The following is a 20,323-nucleotide window of genomic DNA, read 5'->3' on the forward strand; positions in this document are numbered from 1 at the left end:
TCTTCTTCCATTCTCTTTTTTATTGCAGTCTTTCTTTGCCCTTCTCTCTCCGTGTTCATGTTTCTTGTTCCATTGCACACTCGAGGATTGTAGATGGATGTTTCACAGAGGCATGGCTTTAGGATTTCCTTAGGCCTTAGATAGGCCTAGAGAAGAGCCTTCAAATTGGTATTCCATATAAGTTAGGAACTCAAGGTGAAGGTGATTGTGACCAAGGGGAGCATGAGCATGCATCAAACAGAGGGACCATTGGATATGACAACTTTTAGGGAGGATTGCCTACCAAATAGTGAATAAGTTGCCCCATCTTGACCAATGTGAATATAGTCTAGACCCATTGAAAAAGAAATGCACTGAGTTGGAAAATAACCAGCAAATGTGAACAATCCTAAACCCGATTGAAAAAGAAATGTATGCTCTAGATAGAGCTTCCTTCTTCGTTAAAACACATGACAGATTGAGTGGTAGAGTCCTAATGTCCTTGTCTAACTTAGACTACGGCTCACTGGCAGGAGATGATTGTGTTGTGCATGACACACATGACTGCTAACATCCTCTCTCAGATCTTGGATGTGGTGGAAGACTAAAGAAGGTGGAATGAATCCAAGGGTGGCAAAAGAAGTGCCAATGCCGAAGAAGTCCGTCGATGAAGTAGTTGCTCATGATCCCAGGAATCCCCCTCTAAAACGTAAGGGGCCAAGGAATCCACAGCTGCATCATCGATATTATCACCCTCTTCAGACGAATGGGGGGTTACGAAGAAACTGCTAGAGGAGATGATGGGGGATGGGATGGCATGGAACTTGTGGGATAGATGGTGCACAATCAGGAGCGGGTGCAGTAAGAGACAACTACCTCAAAGGACCTTGCACAAGGAAAGGGGAATGGAGCTTGTATAGCCCTCTCTTGTGCCAACCTATTATAAAATAGTTCTTGAAGAAGAATCCTCAACAAAGACGGCTTGCTCGATGAAGATAACCCGGTAGTGAGTTTAGTAAGGCCATGAATAGAGAGGAGTGGGAAGCTTGAGTTCGGAACATATAGTACTTTCTAAAACGGAGCTTGATGGACTGTCAGACAATAATGACAAAATGTTAACACCACTTTTAGGCACCAAACACATGTAACCAATAGTGACTATACCCTTTGATGAACGGAGATCTTGTAATATATCTCCTCAGGAAGTCATGTTACTCGAAGCACCATTTAAGCCAAGGCCTCTCTAAAGACTAGACAACTGATGAGAAGGCTCCTCCATCTCATGGATATGAAGGAACACAGACTCGTATGTGGTAGTTGGTGAAAAAGTAAAGGAGGGCCTAGATGTTTTAGCTTTATCCTTCACTTCTAAATGAAGGTAAGGGTTTCAAACATTCTCCACGGGGTGAGTGCCCTTCCCATTGTGGGCATTTAGGCTTCTTTGAGAACGTGAAGAAGACTCTGAATGATGAACCTGCTTTTTCTTCTTGTTCTTGGCCTTCTTGTCCTTCTTGTTACCCCCCCTCCCAAACTTGCAGTAAAATCCTTAGTAAGACTGGATCCACTAGTACCAATTTCCTGGAGTCTCTCTTCATGCTCCAAAACAAGCAAAGCTAGCTCTTCCCATAGAAGAGTCTCATGAATCTTGGAGGTAAGCAAGTTGGTGTAGAAGACATCAGGAGATGGCAACTGAGTAAGGAGAATCATCACCATGTCAGACAACACAAGCTGCACCCATGACAAAGAAACTACAAGGGAATGGACATAGAGCTAAACAATCTCATTGATGAGTAGAACCAGCAGCCTTTAAAAACCTAGAGGGTAGTAAACCGCATTTAGCAAACACTTGATTCAACATAACAGTTAATTCACCAAGAAAAATCAACACACAACCAGAACTCCTCACCTTGAAAAAGAACCGGCCTTGATAATCGCAGTTCAAGCCGAAGTGACCACCAGCAACCCTCATAGGAGTAGTAAGACCTCGCCATAAACCTTGCCATGGCTCCCATGATGAGAGAGAGAGAGAGAGAGAGAGAGAGAGAGAGAGAGAGAGAGAGAGAGAGAGAGAGAGAGACTTGACTGTTTGATGTCATTTGGTCATTTGATAGATCAGCCAATTGTGATGAGTGACGAGCGCAACCAATCGATGAAAGGATATCAACCGAGCGGTAGGTGTAAAGGTTCCTTCATAGTCAATGTCATGCCTTTGCTTGAAACCTTGCACTATAAGGTGAGCCTTGTTTTTGTCTAAAGTATCATCAGCCTTAAGCTTGGTTCTAAAAATCCACTTCGTCTTGTTGACTACGATCCACTAAAGTCCAAGTCCCATTTCGATCAATAATATTTAGTTCCTTTTCCATGGCCTCATGCCATAGAGGGTCGTGAAGAGCCTCTTGCCAATTGTCCGACTCAAAATATGCAATATAATCAGCTGTAAACAGTGATGTATATTAAGTGTGAGGGGCAAGCCAAGTAGACCTTCTAGGGCCCTTCGGAGTGGAATCGGATGGAAGGAACCCCCAATCCTGCATCGCTTGTTGGTATCAACGAGGTAATGGGTTTCATGGAGGAGCCCCAGGAGCTAAAGCATCTGCAAGAAGATTAGGAGTGGGTAGTAGTGTCAGAAGCGGTGCAACAATGAAAGCATAAACATGTGCTGAAATAAATTGCTGAACACAAGACAAAAGAAAAGAAAGAGATAACACAATACAGATGAGAACTCAGATGTATGCTCGGGAAATTGAATCCATATACCAAGACATGAGACAGTATAGATACAATGTGAGTCATCGGCTGTGGAGGCACTGGCACATGCTCCCTCTCTCCAAGAATTGTCCAATAATGAATGAATATGTGAATAAGTGGAGGAGGGAGCCAGACAATATCTAGGCTAAAATATGATAGGTCGGCCGGCATTAAATGCTGGCCAACTGGCTGTAAATAATGCCAATCCACAATAAACAATGGCAAATAAAATGCCTAAAATGTCTCTGTGCCCAACAGAAGATTGTACTATGCCCCTCTCATCAAAGATGACATCTCTCATAACGATCACCTTGTTCGTTTGAGGATGGAATAAATGGTAGGCTTTCGCTTTGAAAGAATAGCCCACAAAGATCAAGATATTTGCTTGAGGAGGTGAGCTTTCCTATCTTGTCATGAGGAGTGTGCGTATAAGTACGACTATCAAAGACTTTGAAGTGAGAAACAACAAGCGAGAGCCAAAAAATGCCATGTACAGAATCTTTTTAGGGATCAGTGCAGTTGGACAACGGTTAAGGATGTACATTGAAGTGTTAACAGTCTCAACCCAAAGGTGCTCAGGGAGCTTTGTTGCGAACAACATAGAGCGTGTCATATTCATGATTGTTTGGTTTCTATGCTCTACGACTTCATTGTGTAGGGGAGTTGGTAGAGGTTAGCTAGCGTGCAATGCTCTGCTCCTATAGAAACTTAGTGAACTCGTGGGAGGTAAACTCGCCACGAGAATCACTCCTCACAGTACCCACACGACGACCAGTTTGGTTATAAGCTAGCAACACCCAAGCACCGGAATAAGTGAAGGCATTTGACTTGTGTTTAAGGAAGTACACCCACACGTACGTAGAGAATTATCCACAATAAAAAAGAAGTATAGTGTGCCATTTAAGGTAGTAATGGATGTGTGACCACAAAGATCTACATGAATGAGTCTAGGGGGTTTCTTAGCATGGGTGGTAGATTGTTGAGGGAAGGGTGTATGATATTGCTTACCTACTTGACATGCTTTATAGATCTCTTGAGATAGCTTTAGGCATGGAAGACCCTCAACCATCCTCTAGCGCGATAGCTCATAAAGAGAGTCATAGCCAAGATGTTTCAAGTGAAAATGCCAAAAGACACTCGGAGTTCCTGGGCTCTCGTGTAGTGGGCCAAGGCTTGGAAGTGATGGAACTCCAAATCATTGGCAATCGGCTTGGTAAGAAAATGGGTCATGTGGTAAAGGCCATAAGGCTATGCCTTATCTTGAGCAATCACTAAACCAGTCAGACAGTCTACGACATCAATTGTGATCGCTGTGAGGAAAACTGCTAACCCCAATTGGCAAAGTTGTTGAATGGACAATAAGTTCACCCAAGCTAGGGGACATGATAGACATCATCCAACGAAGCTAGGTCCAGACCTTGGTTAGTGGAAAAATTGATATGACCCTAGGCCTAAATCTTGACTGAAAAGTTGTTTCTACATGGACTCTCGGCTGTCGGGGCTCGGGAAATGAAAATGTCCTCTACAGGAGTTATGTGCTGGGTGGCTCTACTGTCCACAAGCCAAACATGTGCTAATGTGCTCGACTGTGACAAGTGGGCCTGTGTGGTCACCTCGCGGGGAGGCAACTTGCAGATGTGAACAAGACTTGCATTTGATGTCTCTAAGGAGACGATGTGGGCCTCTATAGACCAGTTAGAAAAACCCTTTGGAGGTGAGTAGTTTGCCGATTGTGATGGTTGACCGATGGCAGTGTGGATCTGGCCTCGCCACTACGTGTGCTAGGGGTTGCCACTACCCCACTTTTCCTGCTGGGTTTTACCCAATTGGGGTGTGGGGGTTTGATTCTTGGATTTTGGTTGTGTGCCTCTTGCCTTAGATCGACACTCGTCATCATAATGGCCAGCCTCTTGACAATGTTGACAATACATTCTTCTTAGGTACATTTTGCCATTTGGGTTTGAGAGCGGATCTTGTGGTTCCTAGGGATTTACTAGCCTTCTTTTGATTTTGATTTTGATTGGAATTTTGTTTGCCCTTGTCCTGCTGCTCCTTCTGAGGAGATGCAACGAGAGCCCCCTCTATCGAGGACATGTTATGAAGTTGAGTGAACAACTGTGTATAACGTAACAAGTGACACTCAAACTCATAAAAGGTTGGTATATGAGGCTGTAAAATCACCTGCTGTATAAAATGGAAATATTTTCTTGGCAGCTTTTTAAGAAAGAGGGTGATGTGATCGTCAAAGAACTTAGGAGCCCTAGTGGTTGAGAACTCAGTGAGGAGATGCCGATACTTGGCCAACTTGACTTTCAAGTCATCCTTGTCTATGATTTGATTGTTTTGTTCAAATTGATGCAATGGGTCCTATCTCAAGCTGCATAGTGGTCAATCAAGTGTGCCCAACACTTAGATGCTAAGTCGAAATGCTAAAGCTAAGAGTGAAACTCAGGAATAGGCCTTATGTAAGCTCAACAATAGTAGAGGCGTTACGAGCCTTCCATGAGCGGATGACCTCATATGGAACAAGTGTAGGATCAGGTTGGGATTCCAACCCTTGCATTAAATCCCATAGGTCTTGAGAGTCTAAGACATGTCTCATTAGTTTACACCAAGTGGTGTAGTTTGACCAGTTGAAACGAGTCTTATCATCAAAAGCATGCTTGGCAAATGAGGAGCTAGACCATGAGGTATACATGAAGATGGATAGGTGGGGTAGAGTGGAGGATAAGATGGTAGTGTTGGATAAGGAGGAGGGGGTAATGGTGGGTGTCCAATGAGTATTGATTACTGTTGAGGTACCGAAATGGTCGTAGGTCCATATGGTATTGTAGGTGGAGGTGGAGGCACTGGGATACGACAGCCTTGTCCAAATGTCGGCTAGGGCACAACATAATGATCCGATGTTCCACTAGGTAATGCCATAGAGGCAAATTGCAATACCAAACGATCCACACTTGAGTATGTTTGGGATGCACTCCGAGAGGGATAACTCGAAAGTGTGTGTGTGGAAGGTCGAGCCTTCGTCACAAGTATACTATTTGGAAACGGATATGTAGAGGTCCTAAAGGCTGTGCCTAAATGTTCAGAACCCCATGTGTGGTGTGTGGTGGTAAATGTGGTGCACTTAATGGAATCAAAAAGGAAGGTGCAGCGGAAGATGAGGGAGGAAGGGGTGCGGGCCCAAATGTATTGGTGATAGATAATGTTGTGCGAAATATGGTTGGTTTCTTTTGTTCATTACATGCATAAAATGACGATGCATCTACTCCAAATTGACCATGAGAAATAAAATCATTTGAAGGAAAAGGAAGGGATGAAATACTTACAAGTTTTTCTTTCAGTTTCTTACCTAGTTTTAAGTTCATAAAGAAATACTTGTCTTTCTCATTACTTAGAAACCAAAGGTTATTTTGAAGAGTCCCTTCTTCACGAGCATCCCCCGATTCAACATAAATACAAAATCAGTTGGCATAGAATTTGACATAATAGGGTTTGTACTTGGCATTGGAGAAAAGAAATATTGTGGAAGTGGAGTGTAATCTGAGCCAGGTTCCACTTGCAAATGGCTAGTTCGTAGTGGAGATTCCGAAGGGCTTGCAAGATCATTAGTTCTATGCATTGAATCTAAAGGAGATAACTCAGGCTTACCCTCAACCTCCTGCTGAGCCATGTGCATAAGTTTGAGATCATACTCAGTAATGAAAATTTGATATGGTCTATGGACTCCATGGTAGTCCGAATGTTCTCTACCTATGTTAGATCGGGCAGTAGCAAGCTGGGAGGCCTCTTTTGATCGTTTCTGTCCATGTTTGGCTGTGGAGTCTAGAGCGGTGGTGTGAATGTGTTCAAAGTCATCTGACCTTTTTTGTTCTTCTTGCTTCTATGGATAGCTTTTCGATTAAAGGCCAAGTTTTTTGCAGAGAGTATCTAGCTATGATACCATGTGAAAAAATGCTCTAAACGTAGAAAACACAAGACCAATCGTACGACAAAGCACAAACTGATAAAATAGAACATAGTTAGAGTTAGGGTAACTTAGAGATAGTGAACACAATGAATGATGAAGTGAATGACTACTAAATATATAGTGCACATGCAGCAAACACACTATGCAGTTAATGGTGAACCTCGAACTCTCGTATCTTTGGGATCGAGGTGGAGGTTATGAGCTAGAGATTGTGTTGTACCTTGAACCATATCTCGAAACATAGCAAGACAGCCTTTCTATGTTGAACATGAGTAAACGCAGCTAGAGAGGCTGGATTTGATGTAGACAAGCAGTAGGAGAGGAAATATGTAGCAAATGTACATTGTAGAGGAGAGAGAAAACCTGGCGACTGTGTAGAATAGGTAAACGCAAGGTGATTGTTGATTGGCGACTAGTGAAAACTGATGGCAACAATGTAGATGCTGATGACAACTGCTAGAGGAGAGAGATTGACTGCAAACACAAGCAAGATGATGATGGTGACAACTCCTACTAATGGCGAGTGAATGTAGATGATGGCGACGGTCAGTGAAGGCCTTGATAGCAGTAAACATAAGTTTCATGATGATGCGACAGCTCTAGGAGGTAGGTGACAGGTGGAAGAGGTTGGAATTAGGCACTGGATAGATGTAGACTGTGATGGAAGGCTTTGATCCCAATGTCCTCCACGAACGGGGTGTGGGTAGCAGGGATATAGCTCTTGAAACTTGCAAAAACGAGGTTGAGGGAGAGTGTGGGCTGCATGTCTATTTATAGAAAATTTGGGGCACCCAAGTTAGGGTTTTGCATGTGGGACGTAGTAATTCTCTAGGATCGCATTTCTTTTTAAAATAATAAGGTTTGATCATTAATTAAGTGTATTTTGGGGCTGTTTAAGTTAGGCCAATGCAATTTTAGCTCAATACACAGAAAATTGTGTCAAAAGTGGATGCAACAATGGAAGCATAAACTTATGTTAAAATAAATTGCTGAACACAAGGACAAATGAGAAAAACACAAAAGAACACTACAAAGAAGAGAACCCATAAGAATGCTTGGGACAGGCACTGGCACCGGCTCCCTCTCTTCAACAAAACCTCCGGGTGCGAAATGATTGATTGTGGAGGAAACCTAGAATATATAGGCCAAAAAGGTGTCATAGATGGTAGCAGGTAGGCCAGCAATACATGCCAAAATAAGCATCAAAATGACCAACATAAAATGCCAAATGGCAAAAATACCTAGTAATGTCAGGCATAGCCCAGACTCATACACTACGTGATCAAAGTGCTAATACCCTCTCTTAGATCATGGCTGATTTGATACAATAGAATGATACAATGATAATTACTAATTATAGGCCATACAACAAAGGCCACCAGAATAAGACCATGGATACCCAAGTAGTGGTTGATCAAGCTACCACCAAGGTGCCTCGAAGAGAACCTGACCTGAGTGTCGATGTTGAGTGTACCAGAACTTGAAAAACAGAGAAGAAACATAACAACTCTTTGTGTTTGTCAATAATGTCTCACAGGAGCATACAAGACCATCCTGTCAAAAATGCCTTTGAACATACGTGACCATGGATTCTCTGTGTTTCTAAAAAAGGGCAACTGCTGGGCGGTCTCTGACTACTTGTTCCTTTGTAATTTGGAAAGGGTGGCTAATCTGGCCACATAGGCATGTGACTTATTGACTGTTGACCACGGTGTCAATGTGTGTAGCCCAGTCTCTGCCACGCATCTCACCTGCCTGCCTGCCTGCACGCGTCTACCATCCTATTTGTTTCTAGGATGCAACACTTAGTCTAGCTTATTGCCAGGGTTTGCTCCCCCGAGTGTGGGCCGCTTGGCTCTTAGCAACTTTGACCAGCCTATCATCACTGCCTTAGCTGCACTCGGCTGTCCTCACCCTGCCAACTCCCATTCTTCACGAAACGCAGCTAAACCCTCTCTTTACTTCTTTGACATGACACATCTCGGCTCTCTCTTACTAACCTGACAATATCTCATCTCTCTTATCATGTGACATTAGCCATCAACAAGAACAATGTTTTACATTGTTGCAATTTAAAAAACTTTTAGTTATTACCTGTGCGTACAAAGTTCGTGGTGCTCAAATATGGTCTGCTATGGCCATGGAGTTGCAGCTCCCTGGGGCCCCCTTTTTGTCGACACATTCATGAGAAACGTAATGCAAGAACCCTATACACCATCTTGAACACTCTACAGGAGTACTGGACAAGAATTCTTGGGCTCGTGTTGTGCTCATTTTAGCCCTTTGATCCTAAAGGTGTTCCCCTTAACAATTTGCAAAACATTTTGCCAAATATTTCACATTGTGGGCATGTGAGTCTTACTTTTGCTATTCATGGACTAACTGATGTAAAGAACGTCCTTGTTATACTGTTACAAATGCTACTATCAGTTAGGCCAACTTCTGGAGCTATTTTTGAAACTTCTTGCTGCTTCTTGACTCTTGGTCTCATGATTTTCATAAAACTAAGGACTCAACAACTCAGCTATTATGCATGCAAGCCAAGTATTGAATTTGAGAAAAAGATCCATGCTTCTTTTGACAAAATACTATTTATCTTCTGCGTGAACTATCTGAGCAGTGTATGGGCAGTCAGTGACCTGTTGGTGTGCCAACCTGTATACTGATTCATTTAACTGAGCCATTAGATGATAGGCACAATCTTTTTTAGGGTGGAAAATAGAAGTGCAGTTGCTGATAGTACATGTGCAGTAGGCTGTAGCAATGGCGTACTTGAACTTGTTAATAGTTGACCATGTATGAGAATCTACGTAGATTGTGCTTTCAAGTTGGATCTGAATCATAAGATCTTAACCAAATAATAACGGTTATATTATTTTTATCAGTTTGTCTGAGGCCATGGATTTACAGCCACCAGTAATGCCAGAAGATGCACACACAACCAGAGTTACCACTGGTGAAGACAATACTTCGATGGCAGGAAGGGAGCCTCCAGCACCAGAGTCTGTTTGGGATGATGATGATACAAGGTCTTTCTATGAAAGTTTGCCAGACCTGAGGTGCACCTTCTATGCCCAGTCTGGTGCTCCATATGTTGCTTAAGTGCTATTTCTTGGCTTGGAGTCAGTTAACTACATACTCATAATTTGCATGCAATATTATTTTTACTCACAGGATGGCTTCCAATGTACATATGCTGTACAATATGTGGATTGAGTGTACTTTCTGTGATTGTCAATTCTGTGTATGCTTATTAATTTAATATTGTAAGAATTCTACAAGTACTGAAGACTCAAAATTCTGTGTATGCTTATTATTTTAATGTTGTAAGATTAGTACAAGTACTGAAGACTCAAAAGCATATGGATTAAACATCTAGTATACTTTTCAGTTCACAATGTTAAACATCACTTATTACATGTAACATAGCATTTTGTTATTGTTAAGTTGGAGATCAAACTATGGAGTCGGGGATTTTTCCTATGTGCTCACAGCATTAGAAGTTTGCTTCTATCTAAATTGTGATGCTATATACATTTCCAATGTGTTACTTCTCAAACTCTTGAGATCTTGACAGTGAAAGGCTTTTGTCAGTAGACTTGCTTATTTGTTTTGTCGGTCATTTTTGGTAAAGCCATCTTAGGTAAAACAACTTGATGGTTCTCTGGGAAATGAAGAAGTATCGAACATACTTGTGTTACTTCTCAAACTCTTGAGATCTTGACAGTGAAAGGCTTTTGTCAGTAGGCTTGCTTATTTGTTTCGTCAGTCATTTTTGGTAAAGCCATCTTAGGTAGCACAACTTGATGGTTCTCTGGGAAATGAAGAAGTATTGAACATACTTGAGGTGTCAAACAGACTCTAGAGTGGCAAAGGCTGGATGTTCAAACAGTGAAAGGCTACTCTTTCATCCTAAAAATTTCTAGGACATGTCAAGGTCCTTCAAGATTTTACATAGCTAGAAGCCCTAGCTTGTACAGACACATGAGATGGTAGTAGGTGCATTGACATCACAAGTTCTAGATGGCTACAGTGAGCTTGCATAGAATCATGGTTTTCAGCCAGCAGCAAGCATGTGTAGAAGGAATTGAAGGTACCACTTTTGTAGCTGAATCTATTCTGTCTTTAGTCCTACAAAGACATATTGATTCAAGCTATCAGCCTAAGCAAATTTGAATGGTGCTTTGTATCCATCTATAGTATCTCAAAGATGCATCGGTAGTTTATGCTCCTCACCCCCTATACTGAAGGGTTCAAGAGAATAGTGAGATGAAAATTTCAAGTGATTAAGTTTTGAGATCTCTTGCTAGGCATTGGCAAAGGAATCATGAAAGTATGGAACTGCGGCTGAATAATCAACCACAATTTTCTCCTTGAGAGGCACATTGTGAGCAAAAGTGAATTGGGAAAACCACCGTTTGAGGGGCACCTAGTCCCTTGAACTGCCCAAGAAATGCATCTATAGTTCATCCAATAATCTGCTGGCCACCTGATCATTCACCATGATCCACCAGCTGCAACCTGTCTACGGCCATAGGCGACATCAAGCAACTTTACGTTTTCATCATCATCAGCTGTGTTTTCAGTCATACACTCTAGGATGATCTGCGTTTTGCCATTTAGCAGGTGGTTGATCAGATTTCAGACATATCAATCATATTTGATACTAAAAGACTGTCTCCAGGCTGCACATTGCTAAGTTTTGCTGTTCGAGCCTGAGAGATTGCTGCATTTCAATGTCCGGCATGGTGCCCTGCTCTCCTCAGCCCTCTACAAATGTTTAGTCATAGATTGTTGGGTCAATATTCAGCTATGTGCGTGTGCATGCGCGTGTGCACACAGATCGACACAATGAACAATACTGAGAGAGACATGAAATGAAATGATTTGTTAATGTTTGCAAAGGGCCAAAGTGGCCTATGCAACCATGAGTTATAACCATCTATGTGATGATGCAACTGTTTGAAAAGACAGTAAATGTAAATGAATAGTAAATGAAAGCTAAGAGCTGTAGAGCTAAAAGCAAAAAGAAACCCCTAGCTGGTACAATCATGAGTGATAAAGCATAAATCACAGAATGTTTGCAAAGGGCCAAAGTGGCCTATGCAACCATGAGTTACAACCATCTATGTGATGATGCAACTGTTTGAAAAGACAGTAAATGTAAATGAATAGTAAATGAAAGCTGGGGTCCTCACAACTGCCATGGCACTTTGATTGTTAATATAGATAAGAGTGGGCGATTGCTGTCCTTGTCACAACTCTATAGAAACAGAATTTGTATCCTTTTTCATTAATTTGTCTATATAATGATTTATTAAATTTATTTCCTTTGCACTAATTAGATATAAAGAAAAGTGCATTGGAGCTGGCCACTGATGAGTGGTCACAGGTTATGGTGGACCCATGCGGTGGGTTAGAGAAAAGATAGTTCACACTTCCACCTATATGGCCTGATTGGGCGCCTGTGACCAGAACTCACGCATATCAGGGTTAGACTCGCACACATAAAAGATTGATGCCTTGAAGTGTGGGCTAGATCCACCAGAACAGACAGTTACAATTAACAAGATGGCATGATCATGAAATGCTTGTATAATGTGCATGTGTGGGTTGAAAGCTTGAAATGCACATTTCTTTGCATAGGAAAGTCACATGAAGATTCTGATACCGTTTTTGCGATGTACACGGAAAAAGCTTTCATATGACACCCATATTGGGGGGGTCCCTAAATTTTAGGAGCCTCGAATTAGCTTAAAAATGCTAGTCCTAAAAAATAGGGATGTCATTCTAAAAATAGTAAGTTCTGCACTCTGACTGTGCTTACTAAATTTGGTTGTTTCTATTCTTGACAGTATTCAGCCCAAAAAGGAAGGCCATAGAGAAGAGACAAGTGTCAAGACACTTGTCACACAAGTTTCCAAGTGTCCCACCACTTGTCACATCTCATGACATGTGGCTGGACACTTGTCTTGTGCTACTCCACTTTCCCCTTTTGTACTAGCTCTTCCCTCTCCTATAAATAAGAGCTCGTTTTTCTTCATTCAGCATATTTTTTCTTTGCTGTAAACTCATGTATAGCACCCCCAGATAGCCAGAAACTGGCCCCATCCATCCCCATCATCATTCCCCACTTCTCCATTATCAAATTCCTCCATATTCCCTCTTCTATCACTGCTGTTTTACAGGACAGCAAGCCTGTAAATTCATTACAGCACCTCCTTCTCAAGCTCTTTCCTCCATTTTAGCAACAAGAAGCAAGCCCTATCCATGTACTACTATTCAACGATGGAGAAAGGCTGATTTCCCCTCTTTCTTCTCTCATACTGTAAAGAAATCAGTTCTTATCATTGCATAATAGATAATGCATGTGTGTTTGTACATCTTTGCATGATCTTGTGAGAGTGAGAATTACTTCTCCTTACTCTCAGGTTGATTGTAACTGAGCTCTTCCCTAAGGGACTTGGGTTGAGCAGAAATACATTCCTTCGGGTGGGGGGGGGTTTGCCCATCTTCAACCCTCAATCTTTTCTCCATTACTTTTCCATTTTCATGGCTGTAATTTTGTGAGTAACTTTCATTTTCAGCTTTAAGTGTTCATTCTCTTTTATATTAAATCTCGAAAACAAGCGAATATCATAATTGTTAAGCATACTACGTTGTTCGGGGCGTTTACAGTCCCACATTAAGATAAACCAAGAGGTGTCTTAGCCATATAGATTTCAACATGGCTGTAAATGTTGCCATGTACTCAGCCTGATAGCTAGATGTGGCCATTGTAGACTACTTCTCTTAGCCAAGAAGTGTAGGAATCACCGAGCATAAAACAATTATTGTTAGTGGACACTCCAATTTCAAAACAACCAACCCGATTATTATCAGTGAATGTGTGCAAGCAAAGAGAAGTGCCTTAAGGGTAGAAGAGGCCCAATGACTCTTTTCCTTTGAGATATCAAACGACACCTTTGATTGCTTGCCAATGATTGTGCTAGGGCTGTGCATGAAGAGTGCCAATTGAGGAAAACTGAATATATTGTTGTGTATTGTACAAGAACAATAGGCAGCTATAGCCTCCTGATAGATAGAGGTATTAAATGGATCTCTTGTGTCCTTAAGTGTAAACTTGTGGCCTATCTCAATCGGTGTAGAGAAGTGGAATGGGCTGTTTGCTGTCCCATAATGTGTTAAACAGCCATCTGGGGATTGTTTTTACATCATGAATAGCATCCCTCTCATGGGCCACTTCACTTTCGTTGCACATAGATCGATGGGCTGAAAAGAAGGCTGTTGATCAGCATATAAATCCTTGCTGGTTTTGCTGCTATATATTTAAAAAACAAAAACATGAAGGGCTGACCTGCATGTTCAGCAAATACCACAAAAATCTTGTTTAAAGAGGGTTGATACGAACATACCTTTGACTTTGTGCACTCTATCCATTGTAAATGTATTTAACAGCTCTGTCTTGTAATTTGTGTCCATGTGGCTATTGCACCAAAGCATATGTCAAAAAACCCAAGACTCATATATGTGGCACCATTGGCTTCGGCCAATGCAAGCCTCATAATGCATACATGTTGCCAAAGCTTTTGATTGAGAATATATCTTGGGCATATCATAGCATCTAGCCAAAATTTTGAGAGTAGCTTATTGTGTGATACTGTATAACAAGCCATTTCCATAAGAGGTCGATTTTTCATCTCAGTTCTCATCATTTTACTGAGGTGTATAAGGTGTAGTATATTAATGAACAATACCCTCAAAGACACAAAAAGCATTTAACTCTCATGACATATTTTCCCCCCCTTGATTAGTATGGAGAGTGACAAGCTTACTAGGGTTGTCAGGTACGAAAGGTACAATATGGTATGGTACGATAAAATACGGTACTAATTGGTACCTTAAGATTTTATAAGGTACGGTACGACATTGGTATGAAAAAAAAAACAACTTGGTTATTTTGGATTATAGATAATAGAACACATGTTTAGAGCTAAAATAACAATGTCACTTGAGCTAATAGGATGAATACATGAGGGTAACCAGCAAAACCTCATGTGCAACGTGGTACTAGAAGATAGATGGGAGTGTATATGTAATACATCATACATCCTACATCATATAACAAAGTGTAGGGTGGATGGACAAAGAGGCTCTTCATTCTTTTGTGAGAGAGAGAGAGAGAGAGAGAGAGAGAGAGAGAGAGAGAGGGATGCGACTGGAATTGCATATTCATCTTGAAAGTTGGGAGAGAGAGAGTGAGAAAGGCTTGGAATTATGATAATAAACATAAGGCTTGGGAGTTGGAAGATATTATATGGTCTATTCTTCATAGGCCAAAAATAGCCTGTTTTTTGGTATGAATTGGTACGGATACGTACCATATGATATGGTACGAACCATACAGAATAAACTAGTCCATACATAGTACAAATGCAACTATGAAACTTACATCCACTGGTATTTTCAGTGATAGCCAAGAAGCTCTTAAAGCATGCAAATGCTTTTGACTTGTGATTTAATGCACACACCTAACAATGACATTGCATATTATCAATGAATGTCACAAAGTACAAGTAACCCTTGGTGTGTTGGACATGGATGGGACCACAAACGTCACAATGCACTAGTCGTAATTTTTGATGAGTATGCATGGATTTGTTTTTAGGGGAAAAATAAGATGCATTTTGCCATGAATACAACTTGCATACATTTTTGATTGGTGCCTTTAGTGGAGGGAGATCCAACATGATGTCCTTGTTTCTAAGACGAAGCAGACTACCATAAGTAAGATGAGCAATTGAGCATGTCACATCAGTGTCATCCATTATCTCAACATCAATTGCTAATGCATTCTTTGATGCTCTTGCTGTCATACAAATCAAGCTGATAGAGGCCATTCTACGATGTGCCTATGACAACAAGGTCATCCACATGATTACAATCACACACTGTATCTTTCCATCTATCCATATGGTGTTCACACAGGGAAAAAAAACCCTTCTTGAGCTATAGAAGGTAAAAAGTGCTCATGGATAAGGGAGCATTCACACCATAACTTTGGAGGAACATGATAAGTGTAACAAACCCCACTTGAGTGATTGATGTGAATGTGTATAGGAAATAGGTAGATCAATTCCCAAATGATATTAAGTCTAGAGCTTGCGAAAGGCTTCAAAATTATCTCTAGAGAGAGCTTTTGTAAACATATCTACTAAGTTGTCCTGTATAGGGACATAAACCAAGTCAATTTCTCCTACATGGAGCCTCTCTTTGACATAATGATAATGCACCTCAATGTGCAACCTTAGTGCGAGCATGAAAAACTGGATCCCCATCTTTGCAGACATAAAGTTTGCTTTCAGTGTACAAATTTCTAAAGCTCTAAGAGCAATTAAATATGTATGTATCTTTTCGTACCATGCTGTAGGTGGGTGCTTTAAACCATAGAGGCCTTATGCAACCGGCATAGTTTACTCTTTGAGAGTTTCTGAACAAAGCCTTGAGGTTGTGTGTCATAAATCTCCTCACGAAGATCACCATTTAGAAAAGCAGTCTTCACAACATCCAATTGATGCACATGCCAATCAAAATGGGCAGACAAAGCAATGATTCTATGAATGATGGTCATATGTGAAGTGGGTGCAAATGTCTCATCATAGTCAATTCCATGCTATTGGGCATATTCTTTAACAAGTCATGCCTTGTAGTGATCAATGTGTGAAGATATGCTAGGGTCTACATTGAGGAAACACAACATGTACGACCAGGACTAAAACACAAAGACTGAGATGGTGACAAGCAAAACTCGAACCCTAAATGCGCAACACAAAACCCAAGTGCAAAACTCAAAACTCAAACACAGAGGTAAACATAGAGAGAAGAAAATTAGAAGTAAATGAATGTTGTAAATGAATGTAAGAGTGTACAGAATGCCTACGGGCAGAGCAATATAGTGTCGAAGAGTGACATCCATCGGAGAAGGATCCCAAGTGCTGTGACCACTAGTCAAAGTGCGGAAGATGAGGAAAACATTGAATGCTGATCATCAGGGAGTCAAAAGATAGAGGCGACAATAGGGATGATGTTTGGAGCAGAGAATGGCACTAGGAAGTTGTAAATGCAGCAATAGAGCTGGTGCCTAGAGAAGGAAGACCACAGTCAGCTATTGCTTGCAAAGGGGAGGGCCAGATGCAAGCTCCAAAAGGTCGCCTAGAGGAGTGGAGAGCTGCCACCTGACATGTGGGATTGTAGAGTCCAAATGCAAGCAGTAGGAGGGGCTGACGATGATAGGGATGCTAAACGCAGCCAGGTGTGGGGCACTGGATAGTGGGTGGCAGCAATGGATGAAGATACTAGGTACTAAAGGAGCTGTGGAAGGTGTGGCAGCAATTGCAAAGGCTGGACCACCATGTGGAAGAAGGCTAATGGCTAAAATCTGCACAAGAGGAGTTAGGTTGAATGGTGGGCAGCCTATCTATTTATAGATGTTGAGCGGTGCCCCAAAAATTAGGGCTTTGGGGGACCATTGAAACTCTCCCGAACTGTGCACCAATTTTGCATTTTAAATTAATTAAGTGTGTTTTGGGGCTGTTTAAAAATGCTAATCAATTGTAAAGCGTGTTCTAGCTCAACACAATGCTACCATCAAATTTGCATTTTAATTTGTAAACCCACTTTTTGCCTATAGCACATTGGCTTGGTATGGCCAAAAACCAATAGTATCCCACGTTCATGTCTTTGGTTGTTTGGCATATGCTTTTGATGCCACAGCCACGAAGACATAAGTTGCAAGACAAGGTGGTCAAATGCATTTTTATTGGTTACAGTGCAAAAGTAAAGGGTACCACTTGCACCAACTCTCCATGAATAAGATTATTGCTAGTAGAGATGTGATAGTCACTGAATATGCTGGTCAGCCCTTGATGGACTGCAAAAATCAGCCCATTGGGGGCCCATGGACATGTTTGACTGTTTGTTGCCACATTGTTTTAGCTAAGTGCACCTAATTTTGGTCAATTTCAGCAACCTATTGCGGGTTTACGGTAGCAAACACATGCTGAACAACAGCCTGATTTTCAGCCCATTGATCAAGGCATTGCTGATGATGAAGTGGTTGATGAGAGGGCTTCTATTTGGGAAGCCAAAACAGTCCCTAGATGGCTGTTAGATACATCATAGGACAACAAACAGTCCATTTCCTGGTGGAACTAGAGCAACTGCTTGCCATGTATAGGGTAACTTGGTTGCGCAAGCACTTGTAGCTATTGCATGCAATGAGGAACCGATCTCTTTATATGATGCTTTACAGGATGAGCATTGGATAGTAGTTATGCTGTTAGAAATGGACTCTATTCATAAAAGCAACACATGGGAGTTATGTAATTTGCTTGTTGGCAAGTCAGAAGGCATACATTTGTGAAGATATGCTAGGGCTTGCATTGAGGAAGCATAGAAAGTACGACCATGATTAAAACACAAAGAATCAGATAGTGATATGCAAAGCTCAAGAGGCAAACTCTAAATGCAAAATGCAAAAATGCAAAACTCAAAGTACAAAACATAAAACGCACAAACACAAAAAGAGAAGAGAGACTTTGAAGTCGCTAAATGAATGTGTTGTAAATGAAGGAAAGAATGTACAAGATGTTGAAGGGCTAAGTTGTCCAAGAGCCAGTTGCTCTCGTGGGAGCGGGCTGAGGGAGGTGTCAATGTGTATCATCCATCAGAGATGGATCTTGAGTGTAGTAACCACTAGTTGGAGTAGAGGCTGATGAAGAAAAGTATTGAAAACACAAAAAAGATTCAATGAAGATGATGGAAGCTGATCAACAGTAGTAGTGGGAGGTTGGACAACAGCTGTAGACCATGTAGCAGTAGTCATTGGGGTTGGACAACTAGTGGAAGAGAGTTGATGGTTGAAACTTGCAAGATAAGGATGCGGCTGAATGGTGGGCAGCTTGTTTATTTATAGATGTGTAAGGATCCTCTCAAATTAGGGTTTTGCACGTGGGACACAAAAACTCTCTAAAACCACCCCTCGTTTGATGAAACTTTTAATGATCTGCTATTTTGGGGTGGTTTTAAAGAGTTAATCTATGGGCAAATGAATTTTTAGCTCAACAATGTCCAACCAATGCTTTAGTGGAGCTACGATTCAGCACATACATAAAGGCAAAACTTTGGGGATAGCTTACCGTGTGAAAATATACAGCGTGCCATTTCCATCAAAGTGTGAGTATTTCTTTCAGTCATACCATTTTATTGAGCTGTGTAAGGCATAGTACATTGATGTGTAATGCTCCTTTCAACCAAAAAATAGAAACTCTCATGACATGTATTCCCTCCCTCAATCTGTACGGAGTGTAATTAGCTTGCCTCCACTGCCATTTTCAGCCAAGGCCAATAAGGTTTTAAAGCATGCAAACACTTCAATTTGTGCCTCAAAGTATGTGTCCAACAATGATGAGTCATGTTATCAACGAAGGCTACAAAGTACAAGTGTCCTTCGATGGATTTGACATGTGTGGTTCCACAAATATCACTATGCACAAGGTGTAATTTTGATCAGTACGCACAAATCCACCTTTGGGAAATGAAGCACGATGCATTTCACCAAGTACACAACTCTCACATATATTATGAGTAGGTGCTTTCAACAGAAGGAGATCAAACACTATATTTTTACTTCTCAAAAGAAACAAATTGCCATAATTAAGATGACCAAACCGAGTATGCCATAACTGAGTGTCATCCATAATGGTGCATTAACTTGTAACGCATCTTGTGATGCTCTCCTCTTATATAGATCAAGTTGATAGAGACCATTGTAGGATGTGTCGGTGACCATGAGAGCATTCCCATCACTATAATCATAGACACTGCATCGATCCATGTAGAATTTGAGGACAAAACCGGCACACACAATGGCTGAAATTGAAAGAAAGTTTTTCTTTATGCAAGACATATACAAGACCTTTTTAAGCATGATAGTTTTCCCATCTACTAATAATGGGAAGCATTATTTGCATATACAACCGATCCCTCCTTTTGTACATTTGTATATGATACAAATAAGTCATGAAAGGATGTTATGTACGTAGAAGCATTGCTGTCAAAATACCATGTATTCTTGCTTTTAGCCATTGATAAGCCATATGCATGTGAAGAAGGATAATACAAACAACACAAAACAAAAGCATAAGATTGACCAATGTCTAAACTTGCTAAACGTGCTGTTGCATGCTTCGCGCTTGCTAAATTTTCAGCAACACTCATGCTCAATTGTTTCCTCTTTTCACTTGCCATTCTTTTTCTACATTGTTGAACAACAAGTTTCTTTTTCTTGCAATAATTGTATCTCTTTTTCTTAGCAGCCTCATCGTTGCTACTTGAGAAGTCTGTGGAAGAAGCTATTTTTCCTTTATCCTTTGAGTTTGAGGGTTGCCTTGACTTTCCTTTGTTTCTATGGCTGGTTGCAAATGCTTGATTTTCCAAACTTATGTTAGAGTGATTCACCCGTGATTACTCTTCTTGCGATAACAATGACACCAATACATCAAATGCGTATATCTTGGCATCTCATTTTGCAAGTAAGTGAAGTGTAGTGGAGAAATTTTGATAAGT

The 20,323-nt window shown here is 41.1% G+C and overlaps 1 protein-coding gene across 2 annotated transcripts in view; it reads left to right on the top strand.

Moving 5' to 3' along the window:
- LOC148011439 (regulator of nonsense transcripts UPF2) overlaps nt 1–20,323 on the top strand; it is a 78,960-nt gene that overhangs the window by 17,532 nt on the left and 41,105 nt on the right. For both annotated transcript variants that reach the window (XM_087670128.1, XM_087670126.1), the window contains exon 7: nt 9,583–9,756. In XM_087670128.1, coding sequence (XP_087526254.1) covers nt 9,583–9,756 — 174 coding nt within the window. The remainder of the gene's footprint in view (nt 1–9,582; nt 9,757–20,323) is intronic.

This window comes from Lygodium microphyllum, chromosome 28 (assembly GCF_053477565.2).
Source record: "Lygodium microphyllum isolate KBCC chromosome 28, Lygodium_microphyllum_v1.1.10, whole genome shotgun sequence".
Taxonomy (NCBI): Eukaryota; Viridiplantae; Streptophyta; class Polypodiopsida; order Schizaeales; family Lygodiaceae; genus Lygodium; species Lygodium microphyllum.